We start from the raw sequence: 25,703 nt of genomic DNA on the forward strand, positions 1-25,703 counted from the left end.
ATAAAGGCATAAGGACTTTAGCTCACATGGAATTAAAAATAACAACAGATTCCATATCTAGATATTGGCAAAGCACAGTTGGCTTTACTTTTTGAATAACTGTGTTTGTTTCAGACTTGACAAAGAACAGTTACATCCGGAAGAAGAAGATGATGATTTGAAAGAAGTAACTGATTTGAGGAAGATAGCTGCTCAGTTATTGAAGCAAGAACAGAAGAACAGGTATTCCTTTAAGTAATGAGATTTGAACAGGCAAATTTTATAATCAGTAAAAGATTATCAACTTAAGGAAATGAAGTTGCAAGTAAACAATAGGGACCCTTAAATATACATGTTACAGAGGTTAACTGCTAAGAGACAGGAAATACTTAAAAGAGAAATATGAAATCACATGTATAACTGACAGAATGTGCACCAATTGGCTCTATCTATTTTTGTGATGCTGGCGAACAAACTTTGGGCTTCATCCATGCTAGGCAAGACCTCTGCCTTTGTGCTACACACCAGCCTTAGACAATGTACTAAAAAATTTTACTTCTCTGTTAAATCATAGTAACAGATTTTTTGACCATATTCATTTTTAGCTCACAGTAGAATTATTTGCAATGTAAGCACTTCTTTCTGAGTATGTACTATACTGGTAAAGTTTATTTATTAGATTTTTAGAAGATTCTCAATTATTTGGGATATACAGTTTCCCAAGAATTGAGGTGAATTATATAATTGTTTCTTAAATCAGTGTGAAGATTTGAGTATTCCATGTTCACAAATGTCTGTTTCTTGGGTGAACTACTTTCCCCCCCTCTGGTTCAGCTTTCTCCAAATGCATGTCGTTGCCAACATGACATGAGCATGAATCAAGTTAAGTCAATTTAAAATGTTTTGTGTGTAGAGTGTAAACATGTCTGTGTGTGTGCACAGCCATGTGTGCACCCACGGAGCTCACAGGTCTCCATCAGGTGTCTTCCTCATTTGCTTTTCACATTGTACTTTGAGACACAAGTCTCCCACTAAATCTAGAACTCACTGATTAGCCTGAGTTCCAGGAACCTTCTCCAGATTGCACTTACAGATGCATGCACCATCTCTGGATTTTTATGTAGGTGCTTAAAATCTGTATGCAAGCCCTTATGCTTACATAGTAGCCACTTTTCCCATTGAGCCCAAAGCCCATTTTCACTTGAAAAATGGACCATGTGCTACTCTCCATCTCTCTGTTATATGTAAAATACTGAAGTAGAAAATAAGGAATGTTTAGGAAAATAAATCTGTATTCCCTACTTAATATAACTATAGCTAGCAAGTGATGCTGAAGTATAAATCATTTTAAAAATTTAAAAATGTATAATGCTCACAAGTTAACAATACACACTGCTCAGCCTTGAGTATAAAAAGGACTGCAAAGCTCCACATGGCCTGTTTTTACAAATAAAGAAAAACAAAAATCAAAAATTTTCATTTTGCCACACTGCTTCTAAAAGTTTACTTGTTTTGGTTTTTAAAATCTCTGTGTAAAATAAAAAAAATAGTTTAAATTGTGAAAGGTTAAATAGGTTCAAATGAGATTTTCAAAATATCCAGAAATTATTAAAATATACAATTTTAACAGTAAAAACTAAATTAAAAGCAAGTTCTTTACCAAACTCTATTTTATGTCAAGAGCACTTCATTTAATAACAAGACATATTTATAAAATCTTACAGGCACTAGTGATGTTCAAACTTACACAACACTTCTCATTTGATGGGGTAAGAAATTAATAGAAAAATTAAATCTAAAGAGTGCAGCAAAATGGTGTCACAAGTCTGTAATCTCAGGTATACTGGAGCCTAAGGCTAGAGGTTCACAAGTTCAAGGCACCTCAGTGCTACAGAATGAGTTCAAGGCTAGCATTGTCAATAGAGCAAAACCCTCTCTAAAATATGAAGTAAAGAGAGGGCTGTGGCCACAAATAAGACATTTTTATCACCCCTTCTAAGTCTCTGAGAATAGTATAGAAGATACATGGGAAAGTAAGTGCTAAGGTTGGGTGAAGTGCTGTGAAATGTCATTCTCTAGACCATTGATTTTCAACATTCCTAATAGTGTGACCCTTTAATACAATTCGTCACCTTGTAGTGACTCCTACCATAAAATTACTTCGTTGCTACTTCATAACTGCAATTTTGCTACTGTTATGAATTATAAATATTTGGAGAAAGAGGTCTGTTAAAGGAGACGTGACACACAATTTAAGAACCCCTTCTCTAAACACCGTATAACAACTCCCAATAGTTACTTTACAAAAAAAAAAAAAAAAAAAAAAAAATGGAGGTCTACCTATCACTTCTGAACTATTGACTTGATAGACTCTGGAAGAGGTTGAATCACTGTGTTTAGTTGTGAATCCACTCCTGAACCAGGAGGTTCCAACAGTTATTTGTTGACAGAGACAGCCCTGGTTAATATCAGTGGACCACAAAACAAAATGAAAAGACATGAACAACATGAGAGAAAGAAGTATGTAAAACGGAGATAACAGGGGGAGTAGTGAGAAAGGGGATGAGCATGTTTTCTGTATATGTGTGAAATTTTCTCAAAACCCATTAATTTAAAAAGTAGAACCTAGGTTATAGCTCAGTGGTAGAGCACTTGTAGAACATGCTGAAGGTTCCTACAGTCAAACCTCCATATTAAATAAAAGAAAAGACTTCAAGACAAGGCAGAGAGGCAGAGAGGAACAGAAAGAGGCAGAGAGGCAGGGAGACAGAGAGGCAGGGAGGCAGGCAGAGAGGCAGGAAGGCAGGCAGACAGGCAGAGAGGCAGAGAGAGAGGCAGGGAGACAGAGAGGAAGGCAAAGATGCAGAGAGGCAGGGAGTCAGGGAGGCAGAGAGGCAGGCAGAGAGACAGACAGACAAAGAGGCAGGAAGGCAGGCAGAGAGGCAGGGAGGCAGAGAGACAGGGAGGCAGAGAGACAGAGGCAGGGTGGCAGGCAGAGATGCAGAGAGGAAGAGAGGCAGAGAGGCTGGGAGGCATGGAGTCAGAGAGGAAGGGAGGCAGAGAGGCAGAGAAGCAGGGAGGCAGAGAGGCAGGCAGAAAGGCAGAGAGGCAGCCATGGACACAGAGAAGCAGGGAGGCAGACAGGCAGGCAGAGAGGCAGAGAGGCATAGAGGCAGTGAGACAGAGGCAGGAAGAGACCCTGGGAGGCAGACAGGCAGAGAGGCAGGGAGGCAGAGAGGCAGAGAGGCAGGGAGATAGAGAGGCAGGCAGAAAGGCCGAGAAGCAGCCATAGAGGCAGAGAAGCAGGGAGGCAGAGAGGCATGGAGGCAGACATGCAGGGAGGCAGTCAGAGAGGCAGACAGTCTGGGAGGCTGGGAGGCAGGAAGGCAGAGAGGCAGTGAGTCAGGGAGGCAGAGAGGCAGAGAGGAAGGGAGGCAGAGAGGCAGGCAGAGAGGAAGGTAGTGGTGCAGAGAGGCATGGAGTCAGGTGGCAGAGAGACAAGGAGGCAGGGAGGCAGAGTGGCAGGCAGAGAGGCAGAGATGCAGAGAGGCTGGGAGACAAAGAAGTAGGAAGGCAGACAGGCAGGAAGACAGAGAGGCAGTGAGGCAGGGAAGCAGAGAGGCAGAGAGGCAGGCAGAGAGGGAGGGAGACAGAGAGGCAGAGAGGCTTGGAGTCAGAGAGGCAGGCAGAGAGGCTGAGAGTCCTGGAGGCAGAGAGGCAGGCAGAGAGGCTGAGGGTCCTGGAGGCAGAGAGGCAGGCAGAGAGCCAGAGAGACAGGGAGGCAGAATGGCAAGAAGGCAGGCAGAGATGCAGAGAGGAAGAGAAACAGAGGCAGGGCAGCAGAGAGGAAGGCAGAGATGCAGACAGGGAGGAATCAGCTGGCAGAGAGACAAAGAGACAGGAAGGCAGAGAGGCAATGAGTCAGAGAGACAATCAGACAGACAGGCAGGGAGAGAGAGGCAAAGAGGCAGAGAGGCTGGGAGGCAGAGAGGCAGGCAGAGAGGCAGAGAGGCCCAGAGGCAGGGAGGCAGAGAGCCAGGTTCATGGTGGCAGATAGGCAGGGAGAGGGGCAGAGAGGCAGGAAGGCAGAGAGGAGGCAGACAGGCAGGTAGGCAGAGAGGTAGGTAGAGAGGCAGAGAGGCAAAGAGGCAGGCAGAGAGGCAGAGAGTCTGGGAGGCTGGGAGGCAGGAAGGCAGAGAAGCAGAGAGGCAGTGAGTCAGGGAGGCAGAGAGGCAGAGAGGCAGGGAGGCAGAGAGGCAGGCAAAGAGGCAGGCAGAGAGGCAGGGAGGCAGGGAGGCAGGGAGGCAGAGAGGCAGAGAGGCAGGGAGGCAGAGAGGCAGGCAAAGAGGCAGGCAGAGAGGAAGGTAGTGGTGCAGAGAGGCATGCAGTCAGGTGGCAGAGAGACAAATAGGCAGGGAGGCAGGGAGGCAGAGTGGCAGGCAGAGAGGCAGGGAGGCAGACATGCAGGGAGGCAGGCAGAGAGGCAGAGATGCAGAGAGGCTGGGAGACAAAGAAGTAGGAAGTCACACAGGCAGGAAGACAGAGAGGCAGTGAGGCAGGGAAGCAGAGAGGCAGAGAGGCAGGCAGAGAGGGATGGAGAGAGAGAGGCAGAGAGGCTTGGAGTCAGAGAGGCAGGCTCAGAGGCTGAGAGTCCTGGAGGCAGAGAGGCAGGGAGGGAGGCAGAGTGGCAAGGAGGCAGGCAGAGATGCAGAGAGGAAGAGAAACAGAGGCATGACAGCAGAGAGGAAGGCAGAGATGCAGACAGGGAGGAATCAGCTGGCAGAGAGACAAAGAGACAGGAAGGCAGGGAGGCAAGGAGGCAGAGAGACAATCAGACAGAGAGGCAGGGAGAGAGAGGCAAAGAGGCAGAGAGGCCCAGAGGCAGGGAGGCAGAGAGGTAGAGAGGCAGAGAGGCAGAGAGGCAGAGAGGCCCAGAGGCAGGGAGGCAGAGAGGTAGGGAGGCAGAGTGGCAGGCTGAAAGTCAGAGAAGGAGAAAGGCTGGGAGGCAGGGAGGCAGAGAGGCAAGGAGGAAGAGAGACAGAGAGCCAGGGAGCCAGGGAGCCAGGGAGCCAGGGAGGCAGGCAAAGAGGCAGGGAGGCAGGGAGGCAGGGAGGCAGAGGGGCAGGCAGAAAGGCACAGAGGAAGGCAGAGAGGCAGAAAGGCTGGGAGGCAGAAAGGCAGAGAGGCAGGGAAGCAGAGAGCCAGGTTCATGGAGGCAGATAGGAAGAGAGAGAGGCAGAGAGGCAGGAAGAGAGGCAGAGAGGCAGGCAGAGAGGCAGCAAGGAAGAGAGGCAGGCAGACAGGCAGGGAGGCAGAGATACAGAGTGGCAGGGAGACATGCAGAGAGGCAGAGAGGCTGGGAAGAAGAGAGACAGGGAAGCAGAGAGGCAGTGAGGCAGGGAGGCAGCCAGGCAGAGAGGCAGGGAGGCAGAAAGGCAGTAAGAGAGGCAGGAAGAGACGTAGTGAGCCAGAAAGGCAGGGAGGCATGGAGTCAGAGAGGCAGGGAGGCAGAGAGGCAGTGAGGCAGAGGAAGGCAGAGAGCCAGGTAGGCAGAGAGGCAGAGAGGCAGGGAATCAGAGAGGCAGGCAGACAGGCAGGGAGGCAGAGATACAGTGTGGCAGGGAGACAGGCAGATAGGCAGAGAGGCAGAGAGGCTGGGAGGAAGAGAGGCAGGGAAGCAGAGAGGCAGTGAGGCAGGGAGGCAGCCAGGCAGAGAGGCAGTAAGAGAGGCAGGAAGAGAGGTAGTGAGCCAGAGAGGCAGGGAGGCAGGGAGGCATGGAGTCAGAGAGGCAGGGAGGCAGAGAGGCAGTGAGGCATAGGAAGGCGAGAGGCAGGGAGGCAGGGAGGCAGAGAGGCAGGGAGTCAGAGAGGCAGGCAGAAAGGCAGAGAGGAAGAGAGAGAGGCAGAGAGGCTGGGAGGCAGAAAGGCAGAGAGGCAGGGAGGCAGAGAGGCCCAGAGGCAGGGAGGCAAAGAGGTAGAGAGGCAGAGAGGCCCAGAGGCAGGGAGGCAGAGAGGTAGGGAGGCAGAGTGGCAGGCTGAAAGTCAGAGAGGCAGAAAGGCTGGGAGGCAGGGAGGCAGAGAGGCAGGGAGGAAGAGAGACAGAGAGCCAGGGAGGCAGGGAGGCAGGCAAATAGGCAGAGAGGCAGGGAGGCAGAGAGGCAGCAAGAAAGGCAGAGAGGAAGGCAGAGAGGCTGGGAGGCAGAAAGGCAGAGAGGCAGGAAGAGAGGCAGTGAGCCAGAGAGGCAGGGAGGCAGAGGAAGGCAGTGAGCCAGGGAGGCAGAAAGGCAGAGAGCCAGGTTCATGGAGGCAGATAGGCAGGGAGAGAGGCAGAGAGCTAGGGAGGCAGAGAGGAGGCAGAGAAGCAGGCAGGGAGGCAGAGAGGCAGGCAGGGAGGCAGAGAAGCAGGCAGGGAGGCAGAGAGGCAGGCAGGGAGGCAGAGAAGCAGGCAGGGAGGCAGAGAGGCAGGCAGAGAGGCGGAGAGGTAGAGAGGAAGGGAGTCAGAGAAGCAGGGAGGCAGAGAGGCATGGAGGCAGACATGTAGGGAGGCAGTCAGAGGGGCAGAGAGTCTGGGAGCCTGGGATGCAGGAAGGCAGAGAGGCAGTGAGTCAGGGAGGCAGAGAGGCAGAGAGGCAGGGAGGCAGAGAGGCAGGCAAAGAGGCAGGCAGAGAGGAAGGCAGTGGTGCAGAGAGGCATGGAGTCAGGTGGCAGACAGACAAAGAGGCAGGGAGGGAGGGAGGCAGAGTGGCAGGGAGAGAGGCAGGAGGCAGACATGCAGGGAGGCATGCAGAGAGGCAGAGATGCAGAGAGGCTGGGAGGCAAAGAAGTAGGAAGGCAGACAGGCAGGAAGACAGAGAGGCAGTGAGGCAGGGAAGCAGAGAGGCAGAGAGGCAGGCAGAGAGGGAGGGAGGCAGAGAGACAGGGAGGGAGAGAGGCAGTCAGAGAGGCAGGGAGGCAGCAAGGCAGGGAGGCAGCAAGGCAGGGAGGCAGAGAGGCAGAGAGGCAGAGAGGCAGGGAGTCAGAGAGGAAGGCAGAGAGGAAGAGAGGCAGCCATAGAGGCAGAGAAGCAGGGAGGCAAAGATGCAGAGAGGCAGTGAGGCAGAGAGGGAGCAAGAGAGGCAGAGAGGCAGGCAGAGAGGCAGAGAGGCAGGGAGGCAGGGAGGGAGAGAGGCAGAGAGGAAGGAAGAGAGACAGAGATGCAGGGACGCAGGCAAAGAGGCAGAGAGGCAGGGAGGAAGAGTGGCCCAGAGGTAGGGATGCAGGGAGGGAGGCAGGGAGGCAGAGAGGCATGGGAGCAGACAGGCAGGCAGAGAAACAGAGAGGCAGGCAGAGAGGCCAAGAGGCCGAGAGGCAGAGAGGCAGACATGCAGGGAGGCAGACAGAGAGGCTGGGAGGCAGTGAGGCAGGAAGGCATAGAGGCAGAGAGGCATGGAGACAGAGAGGCAGGGATGCAGAGAGGCAGGAAGGCGGAGAGGCACAGAGGCAGATAGGCAGGGAGGCAGGCAGAGAGGCAGAGATGCAGAGAGGCTGGGAGGCAAAGAGGTAGGAAGGCAGACAGGCAGGAAGACAGAGAGGCAGTGAGGCAGGGAAGCAGAGAGGCAGAGAGGCAGGAAGAGGGGCAGGGCGACAGAGAGGCAGAGAGGCTTGGAGTCAGAGTCAAGCAGATAGGCAGAGAGGCAGGGAAGCAGAGAGGCAGTGAGGCAGGGAGGCAGCCAGGCAAAGAGGGAGGGAGGCAGAGAGGCAGCAAGAGAGGCAGGAAGACAGGGAGGGAGCCAGAGAGGCAGGGATGCATGGAATCTGAGAGTCAGGGAGGCAGAGAGGCAGAGAGGCAGGGAGGCCAAGAGGCAGGGAGGCAGAGAGGCATGCAGAGAGATAGAGAGGTAGGGATGCAGCAAGGCAGGCAGAGAGGCAGAGAGGCAGGCAGAGAGGCAGAGAGGCAGGCAGAGAGGCAGAGAGGCAGGAAGGAAGAGAGACAGGAAGAAAGGCTGAGAGGCAGGGAGGCAGAGAGGTAGGCAGAGAGGCAGAGAGGCAGTGCAGCAGGGAATCAGAGAGGCAAGCAGAGAGGCAGGCAAGGAGGCAGAGAGGCAGAGAGGCAGCAAGGCAGGGAGGCAGAGAGGCAGGGAGGCAGGGAGTCAGAGAGGAAGGCAGAGAGGAGGAGAGACAGCCATAGAGGCAGAGAAGCAGGGAGGCAAAGAGGCAGAGAGGCAGGGAGGCAGAGAGGGAGGAAGAGAGGCAGAGAGGCAGGGAGACAGAAAGGCAGGGAGGCAGAGAGGGAGGAAGAGAGACAGAGAGGCAGGGAGGCAGGCAGAGAGGCAGAGAGGCAGGGAGGAAGAGTGGCCCAGAGGCAGGGATGCAGGGAGGCAGAGAGGCAGACATGCAGGGAGGCAGGCAGAGAGGCTGGGAGGCAGTGAGGCAGGAAGGCAGAGAGGCAGAGAGGCATGGAGGCAGAGAGGCAGGGATTCAGAGAGGCCCGAAGGCAGAGAGGCGCAGAGGCAGATAGGCAGGGAGGCAGGCAGAGAGTCAGAGATGCAGAGAGGCTGGGAGGCAAAGAGGTAGGAAGGCAGACAGGCAGGAAGACAGAGAGGCAGTGAGGCAGGCAAGCAGAGAGGCAGAGAGGCAGGCAGAGAGGCAGGGCGACAGAGAGGCTTGGAGTCAGAGAGGCAGGCAGATAGGCAGAGAGACAGGGAAGCAGAGAGGCAATGAGGCAGGGAGGCAGCCAGGCAAAGAGGGAGGGAGGCAGAGAGGCAGCAAGAGAGGCAGGAAGACAGGGAGGGAGCCAGAGAGGCAGGGATGCATGGAATCTGAGAGGCAGGGAGGCAGGGAGGCAGAGAGGCAGGCAGAGAGGCCCTGAGGCAGGGAGGCAGACAGTCAGGCAGAGAGGCAAAGAGGCAGGGAGGCAGAGAGTCAGAGAGTCATGGAGTCAGAGAGACAGGAAGAGAGGCAGAGAGGCAGGCAGAGAGGCAGAGAGGCTGGGAGTCAGGTAGGGAGACAGGCAGAGAGGAAGGGAGGAAAAGAGACAGAGAGGCAGGGAGGCAGAGGGGCAAGGAGGCAGGCAGAGAGGCAGAGAGGCAGAGAAACAAAGGCAGGGCAGCAGAGAGGAAGGCAGAGATGCAGAGAGGCAGGAATCAGCTGGCAGAGAGACAAAGTGACAGGAAGGCAGGGAATCAAGGAGGCAGAGAGACAAAAAGACAGAGAGGCAGGGAGGCAGAGAGGCCCAGAGGCAGGGAGGCAGAGAGGTAGAGAGGCAGAGAGGCAGAGAGGCGCAGAGGCAGGGAGGCAGAGAGGTAGGGAGGCAGAGTGGCAGGGAGGAAGAGAGACAGACATCCAGGGAGGCAGGGAGGCAGGCAAAGAGGCAGTGTGGAAGGCAGAGAGGCAGAGAGGCTGAGAGGCAGAAATGCAAAGAGGCAGGGAGGCAGAGAGCCAGGTTCATGGAGGCAGATAGGCAGAGAGAGAGGCAGAGAGGCAGGAAGAGAGGCAGAGAGGCAGGCAGAGAGGCAGAGATGCAGAGAAGCTGGGAGGCAAAGAGGTAGGAAGGCAGACAGGCAGGAAGACAGAGAGGCAGTGAGGCAGGGAAGCAGAGAGGCAGAGAGGCAGTCAGAGAGGGAGGGAGGCAGACAGGCAGGGAGGGAGAGAGGCAGAGAAGCAGGGAGGCAGAGAGGCATGGAGGCAGACATGCATGGAGGCAGTCAGAGCAGCAGAGAGTATGGGAGCCTGGAAGGCAGAAAGGCAGAGAGGCAGTGAGTCAGGGAGGCAGAGAGGCAGAGAGGCAGGGAGGCAGAAAGGCATGGAGTCAGGTGGCAGAAAGACAAAGTGGCAGGGAGGCAGGGAGGCAGAGTGGCAGGCAGAGATGCAGAGAGGCTGGGAGTCAGAGAGCCAGGAAGGCAGAGAGGCAGAGAAGCAGGGAGTCACAGAGGCAGGCAGAGAGGCTGAGAGGCCTGGAGGCAGAGAGGCAGGCAGGGAGGCAGAGAGACAGGGAGGCAGAGCAGCACAAAGACAGGCAGAGAGGCAGGGAGGAAGAGAGGCAGAGAAACAGAGGCAGGGAGGCAGAGAGGAAGGCAGAGATGCAGAGAGGCATGGAGTCAGGTGGCAGAGAGACAAAGACCCAGGAAGGCAGGGAGGCAGAGTGGCAGGCAGAGAGGCAGAGAGGCAGAGAGGCAGAGAGCCCCAGAGGCAGGGAGGCAGAGAGGTAGGGAGGCAGAGATGCTGCGAGGCTAGCAGGCAGAGAGCCAGGGAAGCAGAGAGGTGGCAGACATGCAGGGAGGCAGAGATGCAGAGAGCCTGGGAGGCAAAGAAGTAGGAAGGCAGACAGGCAGAAAGACAGAGAGGCAGTGAGGCAGGGAAGCAGAGAGGCAGAGAGGGAGGGTGACAGAGAGGCAGAGAGGCAGAGAGGCTTGGAGTCAGAGAGGCAGGCAGAGAGGCTGAGAGTCCTGGAGGCAGAGAGGCAGAGATGCAGAGAGGCAGAGAGGTCCAGAGGCAGGGAGGCAGAGAGGCAGGGAGGCAGAGAGGCAGGCAGAAAGGCAGAGAGGCTTGGAGACAGAAAGGCAGAGAGGCAAAGAGGAAGAGAGACAGGCAGACAGGCAGGGAGGCAGAGATACAGAGTGGCAGGGAGACAGGCAGAGAGGCAGAGAGGCAGAGAGGCTGGGAGGAAGAGAGGCAGATAGGCAGGGAGGCAGAGAGGCAGGGAAGCAGAGAGGCAGTGAGGCAGGGAGGCAGCCAGGCAGATAGGCATGGAGGCAGAGAGGCAGGGAAGCAGAGAGGCAGTGAGGCAGGGAGGCAGCCAGGCAGATAGGCAGGGAGGCAGAGAGGCAGCAGGAGAGGCAGGAAGAGAGGCAGTGAGGCAGAGAGGCAGGGAGGCATGGAGTCAGAGAGGAAGGGAGGCAGAGAGGCAGAGAGGCAGTGAGGCAGAGGAAGGCAGAGAGCCAGGGAGGCAGAGAGGCAGAGAGGCAGGGAGGCAAATAGGCAGAGAGGCAGAGAGGAAAAGAGGGTGGGAGGCAGAGAGGCAGAGAGGCAGGGAGGCAAAGAGGCAGGTGGAGAGGCAGAGAGACAGAGAGGAAGGGAGGCAGAGAGACAGGGAGGCAGAGGAAGGCAGAGAGCCAGGGAGGCAGAGAGGCAGAGAGGCAGAGAGGCAGAGAGGCAGGGAGGCAAACAGGCAGAGAGGCAGAGAGGAAAAGAGGGTGGGAGGCAGAGAGGCAGAGAGGCAGGGAGGCAAAGAGGCAGGTGGAGAGGCAGAGAGACAGAGAGGAAGGGAGGCAGAGAGACAGGGAGGCAGAGAGGAATGGAGGCCGACATGCAGGGAGGCAGGCAGAGAGACAGAGAGGCTGGGTGGCAGAGAGGCTGGGAGGCAGAGAGGCAGAGAAGCAGGAAGGCAGAGAGGCAGAGAGGCAGGGAGGCAGGGAGGCAAGGAGGCAGAGAGCCAAAGAGACAGGGACACAGGGAGACAGAGAGGCAGAGAGGCAGAGAGGCAGGCAGAGAGGCAGAGAGGCAGGGACGCAGCGAGGCAGAGAGCCAGAGAGGCAGAGAGGCAGTGAGGCAGAGGAAGACAGAGAACCAGGGAGGCAGAGAGGCAGAGAGGCAGGGAGGCAGAGAGGCAGGAAGAGAGGCAGAGAGGCAGGGAGGCAGAGAAGCAGGCAGAGAGGCAGAGAGGCAGGGAGGCCTAGAGCCTGGGGGGCATGGAGGCAGAGATGCAGGCAGAGAGGCAGAGAGGCGGGGAGGCAGGGAGTCAAGGAGGCAGAGAGAGAAAGAGACAGAGAGGCAGGGAGAGAGAGAGGCAAAGAGGCAGAGAGGCAGGGAGAGAGAGAGGCAAAGAGGCAGAGAGGCAGGGAGGCAGAGAGGCAGGCAGAGAGGCAGAGAGGCTGGGAGGCAGGGAGCCTGAGAGGCTGGAGTAAGAGAGACAGAGGGGCAGGGAGGCAGAGAGGCCCAGAGGCAGGGAGGAAGAGAGACAAAGAGGCAGGGAGGCAGGCAGGGAGGCAGTGAGGCCCAGAGGCAGGGAGGCAGAGAGGCAGAGAGGCAGAGAGGCAGGGAGTCAGGCAGAGACAGGGAATCAGGGAGAAAGAGAGACAGAGAGGCAGGGAGGCAGAGAGGCAGCAAAGCAGGGAATTACAGAGGCAGGCAGTGAGGAAGAGAGGCAGGCAGAGTTTCAGGGAGGCAGAGATCTAGAGAGGCAGAGAGGCAGGGAGTCAGAGAGGCAGGCTGAGAGGCAGAGAGGCAGAAAGGCAGGCAGAGAGACTGAGAGGCTGGGAGGCAGAGAGGCAGGCAGTGAGGCAGAGAGGCAGGGAGTCAATGAGTCATGCAGAGAGGCAGAGAAGCATGGAGGTAGGCCTCAGAGAGGCAGGGATGCAGAGAGGCAGGCAGAGAGTCAGACAGGCAGGGAGGCAGAGAGGTAGGCAGAGAGGCAGGCAGAGAGCCAGAGAGGCAGTGAGGCAGAGAGTTAGGCAGAGAGCCAGGGAGGCAGAGAGGCAGGAAGTCAGAGAGGCAGAGAGTTAGGCAGAGAGACAGGGAGTCAGAGAGGCAGAGAGGCAGGAAGGCAGAGAGGCAGGGCAGTCGACTTGCAGGGAAGCAGGCAGAGAGGCAGAGAGGCAGAGAGCCTGGGAGGCAGAGAGGCAGACAGGCAGGGAGGCAGCGAGACAGAGAGGCAGGGAGGCAGAGAGGCAGGCAGGGAGGCAGGTAGGCAGAGAATCATGGAGGCAGAGAGGCAGAGAGACAGGCAGACAGGCAGACAGCCTGGCAAAATGGCTCAGTGGGTAAAGGTGATTGTGGCTAAGTCTGATTGTCTGTGTTCAGTCCCTGGACTCTAAGTGGTGGAAGGAGAGAACCAACTCTCACTCGCTGTCCCCTGATTGCCACACGTAAAATAAGCGAATACAAGTTTTAACAATACTGACAGATTTACCTATTCCAGTATTTATAGCTACAATACCTGACAGACTGCAAGAGGGAAAGAGAGTTAATTGCCTGCGTGCGTGCGTGCGTGCGTGCGTGCGTGCATGCGTGTGCGTAATTCTTCAAAGCAACACTGATGATAGGAGTTGGCTTTCATTCACCAAGAGACTTGGATAAAGACATTTACAGGAGTGCCGGGAAGCAGTGGTACATGCCTTTAATCCCAGCACTCGGGAGGCAAAGCCAGGTGGATCTCTGTGAGTTTGAGGCCAGCCTGGTCTACAGAACGAGATCCAGTATAGGTACCAAAACTACACATAGAAATCCTGTCTCGATTAAAAAAATTAAAAAAAAAAAAGACATTCACAGCAGCTCTCCAACATGGCCAAAAATACAGATATCTAATAGAAGTGTAGATTCATAAATTGGACTATACCAAATCAATGAAATATCAAACAATAATTTTCTAGGAGTGTTAGTGTCTGCCTGCAACAACATTATTAGAGGCAGAGTCAGGGAATCATGGGATCTAACCCAGATTGGGCTACTGACTAAGTTCCAAGCCAGTGTAAACTAAACAGTGAGACTGTCACAAAAGGAAGCCAACAAGTCAGGTGTTATGGCACACTTTTTTAAATTCCGGCACTCAGGAGGCAGAGGCAGGCAGATCTCAGTGAGTTTGTAGCTAGCTTGGTCTATATAGTGAGTTCCAGTCCAGTGGGAGCTATGTAGACCCCTTGGGGGCAGGGAGACAGTATGATAATTTACTTCCTAGGTGGTGGCATACAGCTAACACCAGTACTTGTGAGGTGGAGTCAGAAGCATCAGGAGTTCAAACCAGCTTTGGCTACATAATGAGTCTGAAGGCAGCCTGGGCTACACAAGAAACCAGAGGCAGGGGGAGAGAGGGAGGGGAAAGGGAGGGAGGGAGGGATGGGAGGAAGGGGAGAAAGGAAGGGAGACTGGGCAGTGGGGGAGGAAAACTATACAGCAATTTAAAAAGTAAGCTAGCAAGCTGATAGGTGATGGTGCACGCCTGTAATTCTAGCACTGTAGAAGTGGAAACGAGAGCATCAGATCAGGTCAGCCATGGTTACACAGCCTGTGCTATATGAGATCCATGTTAAAAAACAAAAGAAGCAAAACCTAGAAAATAATGACTACCTTACAACATAGATGACTCTCACTGGCATAAGGGACCCTCTAAAGACAGTAACTCCGTTATCTGTTCCAGAGTCTTCTAGAATGTTTCCATAGCCAAGTCTAGAGATAAAGTCTATATGCCCTCCCCTTAATTCCAGAGACTCTATCTCAACACATAGAAAGTGGTAGATATGAGGCAGTATTACCTAAGGCTAGACCATAAAGTCTTGCTCTTTCACTTTGCTCTCAGGATGGTCCTCTCTTAGAAGGAGCCACCATGCTGTAGGGAAACCCAAGCAGCTCAGGAAAGACCCACATGCATGAGCAATAAGCCTGAGTAAGCTGCACTGCTGTAGCTGAGCCGCTCACCAAGAGCAGCACACACACTTGTCCACCACATCCCTTCCTGATCTGTCCATTCCAAAATGGGTAATTCACTTTCTTCCCATCTGCATGTTCTCCTCATCTCCAAATACATAAGCAACTTATGATGTTTAAAGAGCAGGCATGGTGAACATATCTGCCATCCTAGCCTTTGGAAACTGGGAGAAGGGGATCAAGAAGTCCAAGGCCAGCTTGGGCTACCCAGTGAGCTACAGGACGACCTGGGCTACAAACTGAGACCCTGCTTCATAAAACAACAAAGATTGGGAGCTGGAGAGATGGCTCAGTAGTTAAGCAAATATATTGCTTTTACAGAGGACCCAAGTTTGATTCCCAGATATATTATAAATTATGAAAGATTAACGTCTCTAAAATATAAACTCTTACAAATGACCAAAAAAAAAGAAAGAAAAGAAAAGAAAAGAAAAGAAAGAAAGAACATGTAAAAGCTCAAATCAACGAAGGTGAGAGGATAGGGATGTCACAAAGTTACTTTAAAAATTCAAAGTTAAGGAATACCCATGAGTGTCAGGTGTGGTGGCCCATGCCTTTAATCCCAGCACTCAGGAGGCAGAGGCAGGAAGATCTCTGAATTCAAGGCCAGACTGGTCTACTCAGCTGTTCCAGAACAGCCAGGGCTGTTACACAGAGAAACCCTATCTTGAAAAATGAAAGAGGATGGTTGGAAATTTAGCTCAGTGGTAGAACACTTGCCTAGCAAGAGCAAGGACCTGAGTTCAATCCTCAGGTCAAAAAAAAAAAAAAAAAAAGAAAAGCAAAATGAGGAGAAGGCAGAGGAGAGGCAGAGAGGTAATAGAGATGATTAACTAACAACTGCTTAGAAAATTACCAAGTAAATTTCTAGATACGTATGCTTAGCAGGCATGGGGCATTGAGTTCAATCCCTAGCACTAAACAAAATTATCAATAAATTCACTTGAAGAAAGCACAATGTGCAGAGAAAACTAGAGGAATTGGGAGAACACTCAGTTCAGACACTAGTGGCATTAGCTAAGCATTGTTAATACATAATATAAAGTCTTTTAGTGGGTGATTTAAAATTTCTGAATTGCACCTCCCATTTGTTTAGATATGGAGTCAATTTCTCAAATGCAGGACTTTAGTAAGATTAAATGAGAAAAATGGAAAATCACATAGTGCTGCTCCTAGTATGTGGTTAGTAAAGCTATCACGTAACCTAAAGGGATGACTACATCATTTTATGAGATGAAATATAAAGAAAAGATTTCAATTAACACAATAAACTATGGAAATAACTACCTTAACATTACCATAATCAGCCGATAAGTGGAAAGTATGTTAAATCAAGAAGACACAAAGCCCAAGTTGAAGAAATTCAGAACTCTAGGTCTCAGCTTCCTTATTAATAAAATGATGCTGATGGCATTTCTATGACATGGTTGTTAAATAACTCAAATGAAGCAATATTTGTGAAGATACAGTCCTCTTTGGTAACAAGATAATGCACATGATTATTATCTACTGCAGAGAGGAAAGTAAATGTCTATTATAATTATGAATTTAATTAAGGAATTCAAAGCACATGAAAGTTAACTATATAAACATGACACGGGGACGGGGGGGGGGGGATATGACATACGAAATAAATTCTTTCAAGTGCTCTCAAGTAGGAATACACAATGAATAGTCCAAGAATTCCTAAGTAACATTTTGAGAATTAGTATATACTTACTTTTTCTCATTTACGAGTTCTTCATTTTTCTGAGACTTTTCGGAGCACTTTTCTTTCCCCTTATAAAAAGGAAAATTTAAATTGCATGGTATCTTTTGTATTATCAGGAAGAAGTGAATATTATTAATGTTTGTTCAATTTTGTTTACCTTAAGAAAAGAGACAATTGATCCAATATGTGTATCTCCTTGTTCAGGAACTGCTACATCTTCTGTGTTGGGATCAATAAAATCATACACTTCCTGATCTAGGTTCAGATTAATATTATAAAATATAATAAATGTTCTAATATTTTAGTGTCTAAAATAAAAATTTAGTTTTCTCAATATAAGATACATCTTTAAATACTATAAATTTTCAAAGTCTATTTTAATAAAAATCTCAGTTTTAATATGGGATGTGTACATGAAATAAAACTAGCAGATATCACCTGAATTACCTTTTTGAGAATCAGGCTTGTTTCCTATTATATGACTGTCATTTCTGGATGTTTGCTCTCTATTCGATTCTGAGATTTGAGAGTGAAGACTGATTGTATCATCATCTGACGGCTGAAAGGAACAAGCATACAGTATAAGTGAGGCATTAGAAACATATGACAAAGTTTATACCTCTTTGATTAAACAGGAATTACAAAACATCTGATTTCCATCTCCATATTTCCAACCAAAAATCCATGTTACAATGAATGTTCTGCTTCTAGGCACGCCTTCTTTTGCAGTCAAGAATTATAAGAAAAATTATAGCTGCATGTAAAATTAAAAACCAATGTGGTCAAGTGCCTTTTTTGCCAAGCTCTAAGAAATAGCAAAACAGCAACAGAAAAAACTCACTTCCGTTGTAGACAATCGCTTCTCTCCATTATCACTTCCAATTCCAGAGTCAGGGCCATGATTTTTATTTGGATAAAAATCTTCCATACTACAGAAAGAGAAATCCAAAGAGCAGTTAGAATTTTGTTCTTAAATCCACAATGTACACTTGAGCTAAAACACCCTAGACAATGCAAAATGCATACTTTTGATGTCTAACATTCTTGAAGGAGGAAATACCAGAAATTTTCCTATAACATATTTTACTCATGTCATTTAAACGATATTTTTCTTTTATGGTCTCTGCAATGTAGTAGTTGATAAGAGTAATTCTCTTGAGAGATTCCAAAAAAAAAAAGAGAAAGAAAAATAGACTTCCCTGCCAGAAAATCATTGTGATAAAGACATTTATTTAATGATTTTTGGCATTTTTTAACTTTACACAATTTCCCTCTTGTTGGCTGTTAAAACAAGTGTTAGTTGTATAAATAAAGTATATAATGTCAAATGTGTAGAAGGGCCACCATTCAAAGCTCTATTAAATGGCAAAACCACACACCAAGAGAAAAGATTCACTTCTGTTGTAGACAATTGCTTCTTTCCATTATCACTTCCAGAGTGAAGACTAAAACCACTAGTCCATGAAATAATTAAGAAAAGGGAACACACACATACGTAATGTCAGCAAAGTGCTAAATATGGAGCCGGTTTTGGGTAAGACTAGAGCTGTCCTTACAAATTTGTAACTTGCATATTATGCAACCCAGAGAGCAAAGTGTTTATTGTACACTGTGCAATAGCTATCTAGCATGTAGCAGGTACTGAGCTGAGTGCTTTCAAGACAATGCCTTATCTAGCTCATGCAGAGCCCTAAAAACATGGTTGATGTTTTCCTATATTACAAGCAGGCAAAATATGGCAATGTAGCTATATATTTTGCAAATGTTATTGTAAAAATGGTCCTCATATTTTACCTATCCTGACAGTCCTTGATTTTACCACTATGCTATAACTGCACAAGGGCTTCCTGACCTTAGGCGCTTTTTTTTCTCTTTATTTCTTTTTTGTGAGACCTTAGCCCTGGCTGCCTGGAACTTGTTATGGTGTACCCACGCTTACCTGAAACTTTCCATCCCTCCTGCTTCAGTCTCCTTAGTTGTGGAGTTACAGGCATGTGCCACCAGCACTTGATTCACTTCCAGACATTCTCCCCACCCCACCCTCACTGTTCATACAAGTGGATTTTCTTAGTTTGGTTCTTGAATCAAAATTTCACCTTCCAGCTGGGTGGTGGTGGTGCACGCCTTTAATCCCAGCACTCAGGAGGCAGAGCCAGGCGGATCTCTGTGAGTTTGAGGCCAGCCTGGGCTACCAAGTGAGTTCCAGGAAAGGTGCAAAGCTACACAGAGAAACCCTGTCTCGAAAAGATAAAACAAAACAAAAAATTACCTTCCTATTATACATGATGCAGATTTGGTGGCCCAAGCCTGTAACTTGGAAGACACAGGCAGGGGGATCCTCAGAAGTATCAGACCACACTAGTCTATATAGTAAATTTCAGGCCAGACAGAACTCCACAGTGAAACCTTGTCTCAAAAAATAAAAAACAGGCTGGGAGGTGGTCGCACATGCCTTTAATCTCAACACTTGGGAGACAGAGTTAGGTGGGTCTCTGTGAGTTCAAGGCCAGCCTGGTCTACAGAGTGAGAATCAGGACAGGCACCAAAACTATACAGAGAAACACTGTCCTGAAAAATAACAAAACAAAATGCTTAAAGTCTTCAACTTTCCAAAATATGTTCTTTAACCAAAGTCTTGAAATATTTCTTTAAAAATGTGTGTCACAATTTCAAATTCTTTGTCTGTTTGTTTGTTTGTTTTGTTTTTCGAGACAGAGTTTCTCTGTGTAGCTTTGTGCCCTTTTCCTGGAACTCACTTGGTAGCCCAGGCTGGCCTCGAACTCAGAAATCTGCCTGCCTCTGCCTCCCGAGTGCTGGGATTAAAGGCATGTGCCACCACCGCCCAGCACAATTTCAAATTTTAAAACATGTAAAAAGGGTCCAATAAACTCACTGTAAGTTGAAAAATATTTCAAATAAAAATGCATTTACCATGCACCTTGAACATCATACTTTAGCAACACACAGTCCACTATAGAGTATTGTTTGTCTATACTTGTGGTCCAGCAACAGCTTGTTCTCACTGCCCAGCAGCACAAGGATATACTCATACTATATATTGGTATCCCCAGAAAAGACGAAAATTCAAAACTGAAGTATGGTTTCCACTGAGTGCATATAGTGTAAGTACCATAAAAAACTTGAAAAATGGCAAACACAAACCATCACATGCCAGGCATCATGTGTGACTCTGTGCATGTATGTGCGCACGCGCGAGTGCGTGTGTGTGTGTGTGTGTGTGTGTGTGTGTGTGTGTGTGTGTGAATGTGTGTGAGTGCATGTGAATGCTATGGTCTGAATGTGTTGTAAATTTAACTCCCAATGCAAAAACATGGGCATGTGAGGTCTGGCAGGGGGTTGGGTCATAAGAGCTTACTGTCTTTGAAGAGATTAACCTCTATTGTAGGAGCTAGTTTTGTCCTGGAAATAGATTTGTTACAGGAGTAAATTTGACACCCTGTTCACATCTCTCACTTCCTTTTTTCTTATCTGTTACCTTTTGACATGCTGTGGTGCAGAGAGGCAGAGGGGCAGAGAGGCCCTCACTGAATGTGTCCCCCCTATCTTGAACATAATCAGTTTCCAAAACTATGAGTCAAAAAATTTCTATTATTTAAAATTGTGTGGTTTTAGGTATTCTTTTATAGCAGTATAAAATGGACTGAACTCTTACTTATATGGTTCTGTGTCCCACCTAGAATGGGAATTCCAGTTGCCAAAACAAACATGTACAGCTTTCAACAAAATATGCCCTGAATCTAACAGCAGGCATTCAACAGCTACATATAATAAAAATTACTGAAAAAAAAACACCATTACTAAAATAATCTCACTTGCAAAAAGTAGGAAGCATATTAGTAGAGATTACCATAGAGATTAATTCTAACTTTAATAGAAATTAAATGTTCTACTACTAATATTAAACTAAATACATTTTAGAAACTGAATATAATACTTAAATATTTTATGAAAGCACTTTCACGAGAAAGTTCTATTTGGGAACTGAAGACTTCACTGTTAACAATAGTACTTACTACAACCACATCCAAAACAATCTAAAAATATTATATAAATCAACGACAAACCTTTAAATTTTTAGGTGGTCATAGTCTCCCTTTCTGTAGTCTTACCCCATTCCAAGTTATTTTTCATATTTCTGGATGGAATTATATTTTCAAAAAGCTTTTCAGAGCAATCTACATCTTGAAGGTATGAATTAAAAAGAATAACATATCCACTCTATAAAAAGGTCATAAAGAGGACAGTGCAATCAAAGAATATCAATGACATATCATTTTGACCAGGAGATAAAGAGGTATAGCTGAATGTTACAGCACTTGTGTAGCGTACAACAGGCTCGGCATTCAACTCCCAGCACTGCAAAAATAAAAAGATCACACACATACACAAAGGGCTGGGTTATAGTTTAGTGATAGAGCTCTTGCTTAGATTGAATACTCAACATCGGAAAAACATTAAGAAAAGGAAGAAAGGCACCTCTAAAATATCTTCCTCTTCATCAACTTCAGTTCAAAGTCAAATTCTACTTGCTATTACAAGGATTAAAGCATCAAAGGATCAAAAAGATCTAGCCTTCTTGGAGGAGGGAATGAACAGTGGGTTGGGAGGAAGGTGGGAGGGGTCAGGAGGAGGGAGGAGAGGGGGATCTGTGATTGGTATGTAAAATGAATTTTAAAAAATTCCTTAATAAAGAAGTAGGCGACCAGATACAACAGTCAGGAAATCAATGCTTTTACTTATATTGTCAAAATTAGACACTTTCTGTGTTAAAATAATGCTATCTGAAAATAAATTCTCATATTCAGTTCAGTATCCCAGAAGTTATTCGTTGACAAATGATTGTCAGCCAAATACATTTTTTTAAACACTGATTTTATCAGGCTAATAAATTCAGTGTACCCAAGAATGATAAAGTCTCTTTTCTAACCACTGAGGACAATCATCAAGTGAAGCTATGAGACTATGAAGACTATTCACATTACCTGTCTGTGAGAGGCTGAGAAGGCATTCTTTTACTCAGCGATGGAAGATCCAGGGAATCTGGTTTCTTATCCATTCTACAACATGCTTGGATATTTAAGTACTTAAATATGTGTACTTTACCCTTTAAGCATATCTGTAAACAAAAAAATGAAGTCGATTTAGTAATAACTCCAAATATAATTTTTTACCTGTATGAGTGTTTTGCTTATATGTATGTGCACCTTGTGCGTGCCATATGGCAGAGTCCAGAAGAAGATATGGGAATCTATATATACTCCCTGGTATCAGAGTTCTAGATGGTTATGGGCCACCAAGTGGGTGCTGGGAAACAAACTCAGATCCTCTTCAAGAACAGAGAGTGCACTTAACTGCTGAGCCATCTCTCTGCCACCTAATCACAAATAGAAAGGAACACTATCAAATTTGTATATGTATATATATATATATATATATATATATATATATGTGTGTGTGTGTGTGTGTGTGTGTATGTATATGTATATATGTGTGTGTATGTATGTATGTATGTATGTATATGAACTCAAATTAGGCTGAGATATCACAATCTTGGTATTTTATATATTTTAATGAATTATATGTGTAGTGCAAGGAAGAAAAATGTGACAATACTAATAATGAATAAAAATATTCTATCACCTTTTATCAGAAAGGTTTTTTATATTTGTTTTTACTTTTTTCTTTGTTGAGAATGAAGTTTTTGTTCTTTTATTTCTTTAATTGAAAATGGATTTTTTTCTTCTGATTATGGTTTCCCCTCCCCTAACTCATCCCAGATCCTCTACACTACCACACCCATCCAAAAATCAATCAATCTATCTATCTATCTACATTATTATATTATTATTAATTATTAAAAGAAAAAAATAAAGTAAAAACAAACCTAAATAGAACAAAACAAACAAAAAACACATACAGACACTGAGCTACATCATTCACACAGAGAGAAAAGCTATAAAAAAATTGGAAACCATTATATATTTACAAAAGATCTGTAAATTTTTTTAATAAAAGGGGGGGCAGACAAAACATTTTAAAACAACCCCCCCATAGACACACACACAAAATAACCCTTCAAAAATACCATTGATTTCATTTTGTTTTGGTCATCCACTGCTGGATGGAATGTCCTTAAGTGTGGTTGGTATACCGAGGGAGAAAACTAATTCGTCCTTTGCAAGCAGTTGTGAATTGCAGACAGCTTTGGGGTTAGGGCTTATATTTACTTCCCCTCTCAGTGCTGGGACCCTATCTGGCTTAGATCTGTGCAATCCCTGTGAATATTTCTTTTTTAAATAAATCACATATTTTTTAAAAAAGTTCATTTTTACTTTATGTGTATGTGTGTTTGTGTGTATGTAAATGTACCAGTGACCATGGAAGGCAGAAGAGGGCTTGGGAGATGCTGCAACTGGAGTCATCATTCACATACTGGAAACTGAACCTGAGTCCTCTGAAAGAGCAGAAATTGCTCTTAACTGTTGAGCCATCAAATCTCAAGCCTCTATTTTTTTGTTTGATTTTTTATCCATTTATTTATTTATTTATTTATTTATTTATTTATTTGTTTGTTTGTTTAATTTTACATATCTGCCATGGGTTCCCTTGTCCTCCCCCTCCCACCCCCACCCTCACCTTCCCACCATCCCCTCCCCTCCATTCCCCTCTCCTCCAGGGCCAAAACTCCCCTGGGGATTCATTTAAACCTGGTGGATTCAGTACAGGCAGGTTCAGTCCCCTCCTTCCAGGCTGAGCAAAGTGTCCCTGTGTAAGCCCAAGGTTCCAAACAGCCAGCTCATGCACTAAGGACAGGTCCTGGTCCTACTGCCTGGGGGCCTCTCAAACCGTTCAAGTTAATCAACTGTCTCACTTATCCAGAAGGCCTGATCCAGTTGGGAAGCCCCTATTTTTTTTTATATTTCACTCACATTTTCTTGTTAAAAGCAAAATGTACAAACTACTGAAAACTATAAAATCCATATCATGAACAATACTTCTATTAGAAAAATAAGAAATATACCATTCAATATGTTGTGGTGATATATTATATATCTATAGTATCCTAATAAAGCTTGCATGAGCATCAGAAGCCAGAGCCAGCAACTAGATTAGACATAGAGGTTAGGCAGTGGTGGTACACATCCTTAATTCTAGCATTCAGCAGCCAAAGATCCATCTAGATCTCTGAGCTCAAGACCACACTGGAAACAGAACTAGACAGTGGTGGCATACACCTTTAACCCCAGTACTGGGAAGCACACACGCCTTTAATCCCAGGAAGTAGCAGCAGAGCGGAGAAAGTTATATATGGCGTGAGGAAACAGGAACTAAGGCAGTTCAGGTGAGACCTTTCTGGGTGAAGACTCAGAGGCTTTCAGTCTGAGGAAACAGGATCAGCTGAGGAGTTGGTGAAGAGAAGTTGGCTGTGGCTTGTTCTGCTTCTCTAATCTTTCAGCTTTTATCCCAATATCTGGCTCTGGGTTTTTTATTGAAAGACAATCTAAGATTCAAACAGAAATATGTAATCTCACCAAGCCCAGAAAATGTTGATATAAAATATGAAGAAAGACTAATAAAAATAACATAAACATATAGAGAATAGATCGGTTAAGAAGCATAATAATTGCAAGGTAGTTGAAGTTCAACCAGGAAAACTCCCTGAGAAAGTATTTCCCCTGGTAATACAGAAAAGCAATGGTAAAAGGTAACCACTAGATAGAAAAAGGGTTGGTGGATGAAGAGATGACTCATGGGGTAAAACACTTGCCACAACATCATAAGGACCTAAGTTTGAATCCCTAAAATCCGCATTAAAAATACAAAGACAAATATTGTAGCACAAGTCTCTAATCCCAACGCTCTTACAGCAAGATAGAATATGAAGACAAGAAAATCCCTTAAAAATGGCAGAGCTAGGCCAGCATATGCAGAGACAAGAGATCATTTTTTAAACAAGGTGGAAGGACTAACACATGAGATTGTCCTCTGACCTCCACATATGTACTGTGGTATGTGCACACCCACACTTACACACACACACACACACACACACACACACACACACACACACACACACGAGCACATGCATACACAACAAACACTCATACACACAGAGATTTTTTAAAAAGAGATTAAGTACTATCATAAAGTAATAATGGCAAAACAAAAGAGCCAGTACAGCCAAAACAATCCTTAACCATGAAAACAGTGCTAGAAATCGCCATCCCTGATATCAAGTTATACTACAGAATTGTAGTAATTAAACAGCATCATACTTGCATAGAAACAGACATGTTGATCAATCGACTAGAAGACACACATATAACTACCAGACTTTTTACAAAAAAGGTAACAAAACACACTAGAGAAAAGATAGCATCATACCCTTCCATTCCTCACCCCATTTAACCTTTATTCCATAACTCTTCTTCCCTTTTTCATCCCACTTGTCTTCTATCCCTACTCCTTTGAAGTATCTTCCTATGGTCCCTTACTAGTTTCTTGACTTCTCTGGGTACTACAATTAGAACACACACATTAAAAATGCAATGCTAACATTCACATGTGAGAGAAAACACATGGCATTTCCTTTTCTGGGCCTGGACTACCTCTGCAAGGATAATTATTTCCAGCTCTAACCATTTTTATAAGAATATAGGTGAATTTTCATCATGGGTATGTACCACACTTGAATTATCCATTCATCAGTTGATGGACATCTGAACTACAGCAACTGTGAGCATGGGTGACCAAGTATCTGTGTAGTAGGATACAGAGTCATTTGGCAATGTGCCCAGGAGTGCTCCAACTGAGTCATATAGCATATCTAATTCTAACTTTTTTCGAGGAACTGCCACACCAATTTCCATAGTGGTTGCATCACTGTGGACTTGTACTACAGTGTAAGTGTATTTTCCTTTGTCAACGTCCTTGCCAGCATTTGTGGTCATTTGTTGGTGAGGTTTTGTTTTGTTTTGTTTTGTTTTTTAATAGCCATTCTCACTTGAATAAGATAAAATATCAAAGTAGTTTTCATTTTCCATTTACCTGATAGCTGAGGATGTTGAACTTTCTGAAAGTATTTGCCAGCTATTTGTATTTCTTGTTGTGAAAATTCTGTGTTTACTTTCATGCCCCAATTTTAAATTGGCTGTTTTCATGATATTCAGGTTCTTTCAAAGTTTGATTTTTTTAATATTCTAGAGGCTAATCTTCTCACACAGGTAAGGCTTGTAAAGATTTTCTTCCCATTCTGTATTCTGGCTCTTTACTCAAGTAATAGTGCCCCTTTGCTGCACAGAAAAATTTTCATTTCATGAGGTTCCATGTATTGTTAATTTCAGTGTTTTGCCTTACTGGAGTCCTGTTCATAAAGACCTTTCTTGTGACACATGAGTCCAAGCATATTCCTTGCTTTTTTCTCCATGCACTTCAAGATATGAGGTCCTATATTGAAATCTTTGGTCCCTTTGAAGTTAAGTTTTGTGCAGAATGAGAGATGAGGATCTTCTACACGTTTCTAACTAGTTTGACCAACACCATTTGTTGAATTCCCTATCTTTTCAGTTAACCTTACTTCCCTGCCTTTTCAAAA

The 25,703-nt window shown here is 46.7% G+C and overlaps 1 protein-coding gene across 1 annotated transcript in view; it reads right to left on the reverse strand.

Moving 5' to 3' along the window:
• The window catches only part of Lrch2 (leucine rich repeats and calponin homology domain containing 2), a 102,450-nt gene that overhangs the window by 29,011 nt on the left and 47,736 nt on the right, over positions 1-25,703 (reverse strand). Inside the window, exons 6-10 of the mRNA XM_036175676.1 lie at positions 21,091-21,224; positions 16,929-17,016; positions 16,535-16,646; positions 16,245-16,342; positions 16,097-16,155 (exon numbers count right to left, since the gene is read on the reverse strand). Of these exons, the coding sequence (XP_036031569.1) occupies positions 16,097-16,155; positions 16,245-16,342; positions 16,535-16,646; positions 16,929-17,016; positions 21,091-21,224 (491 nt within the window). The remainder of the gene's footprint in view (positions 1-16,096; positions 16,156-16,244; positions 16,343-16,534; positions 16,647-16,928; positions 17,017-21,090; positions 21,225-25,703) is intronic.

Source organism: Onychomys torridus, chromosome X (genome assembly GCF_903995425.1).
Source record: "Onychomys torridus chromosome X, mOncTor1.1, whole genome shotgun sequence".
Taxonomy (NCBI): domain Eukaryota; kingdom Metazoa; phylum Chordata; class Mammalia; order Rodentia; family Cricetidae; genus Onychomys; species Onychomys torridus.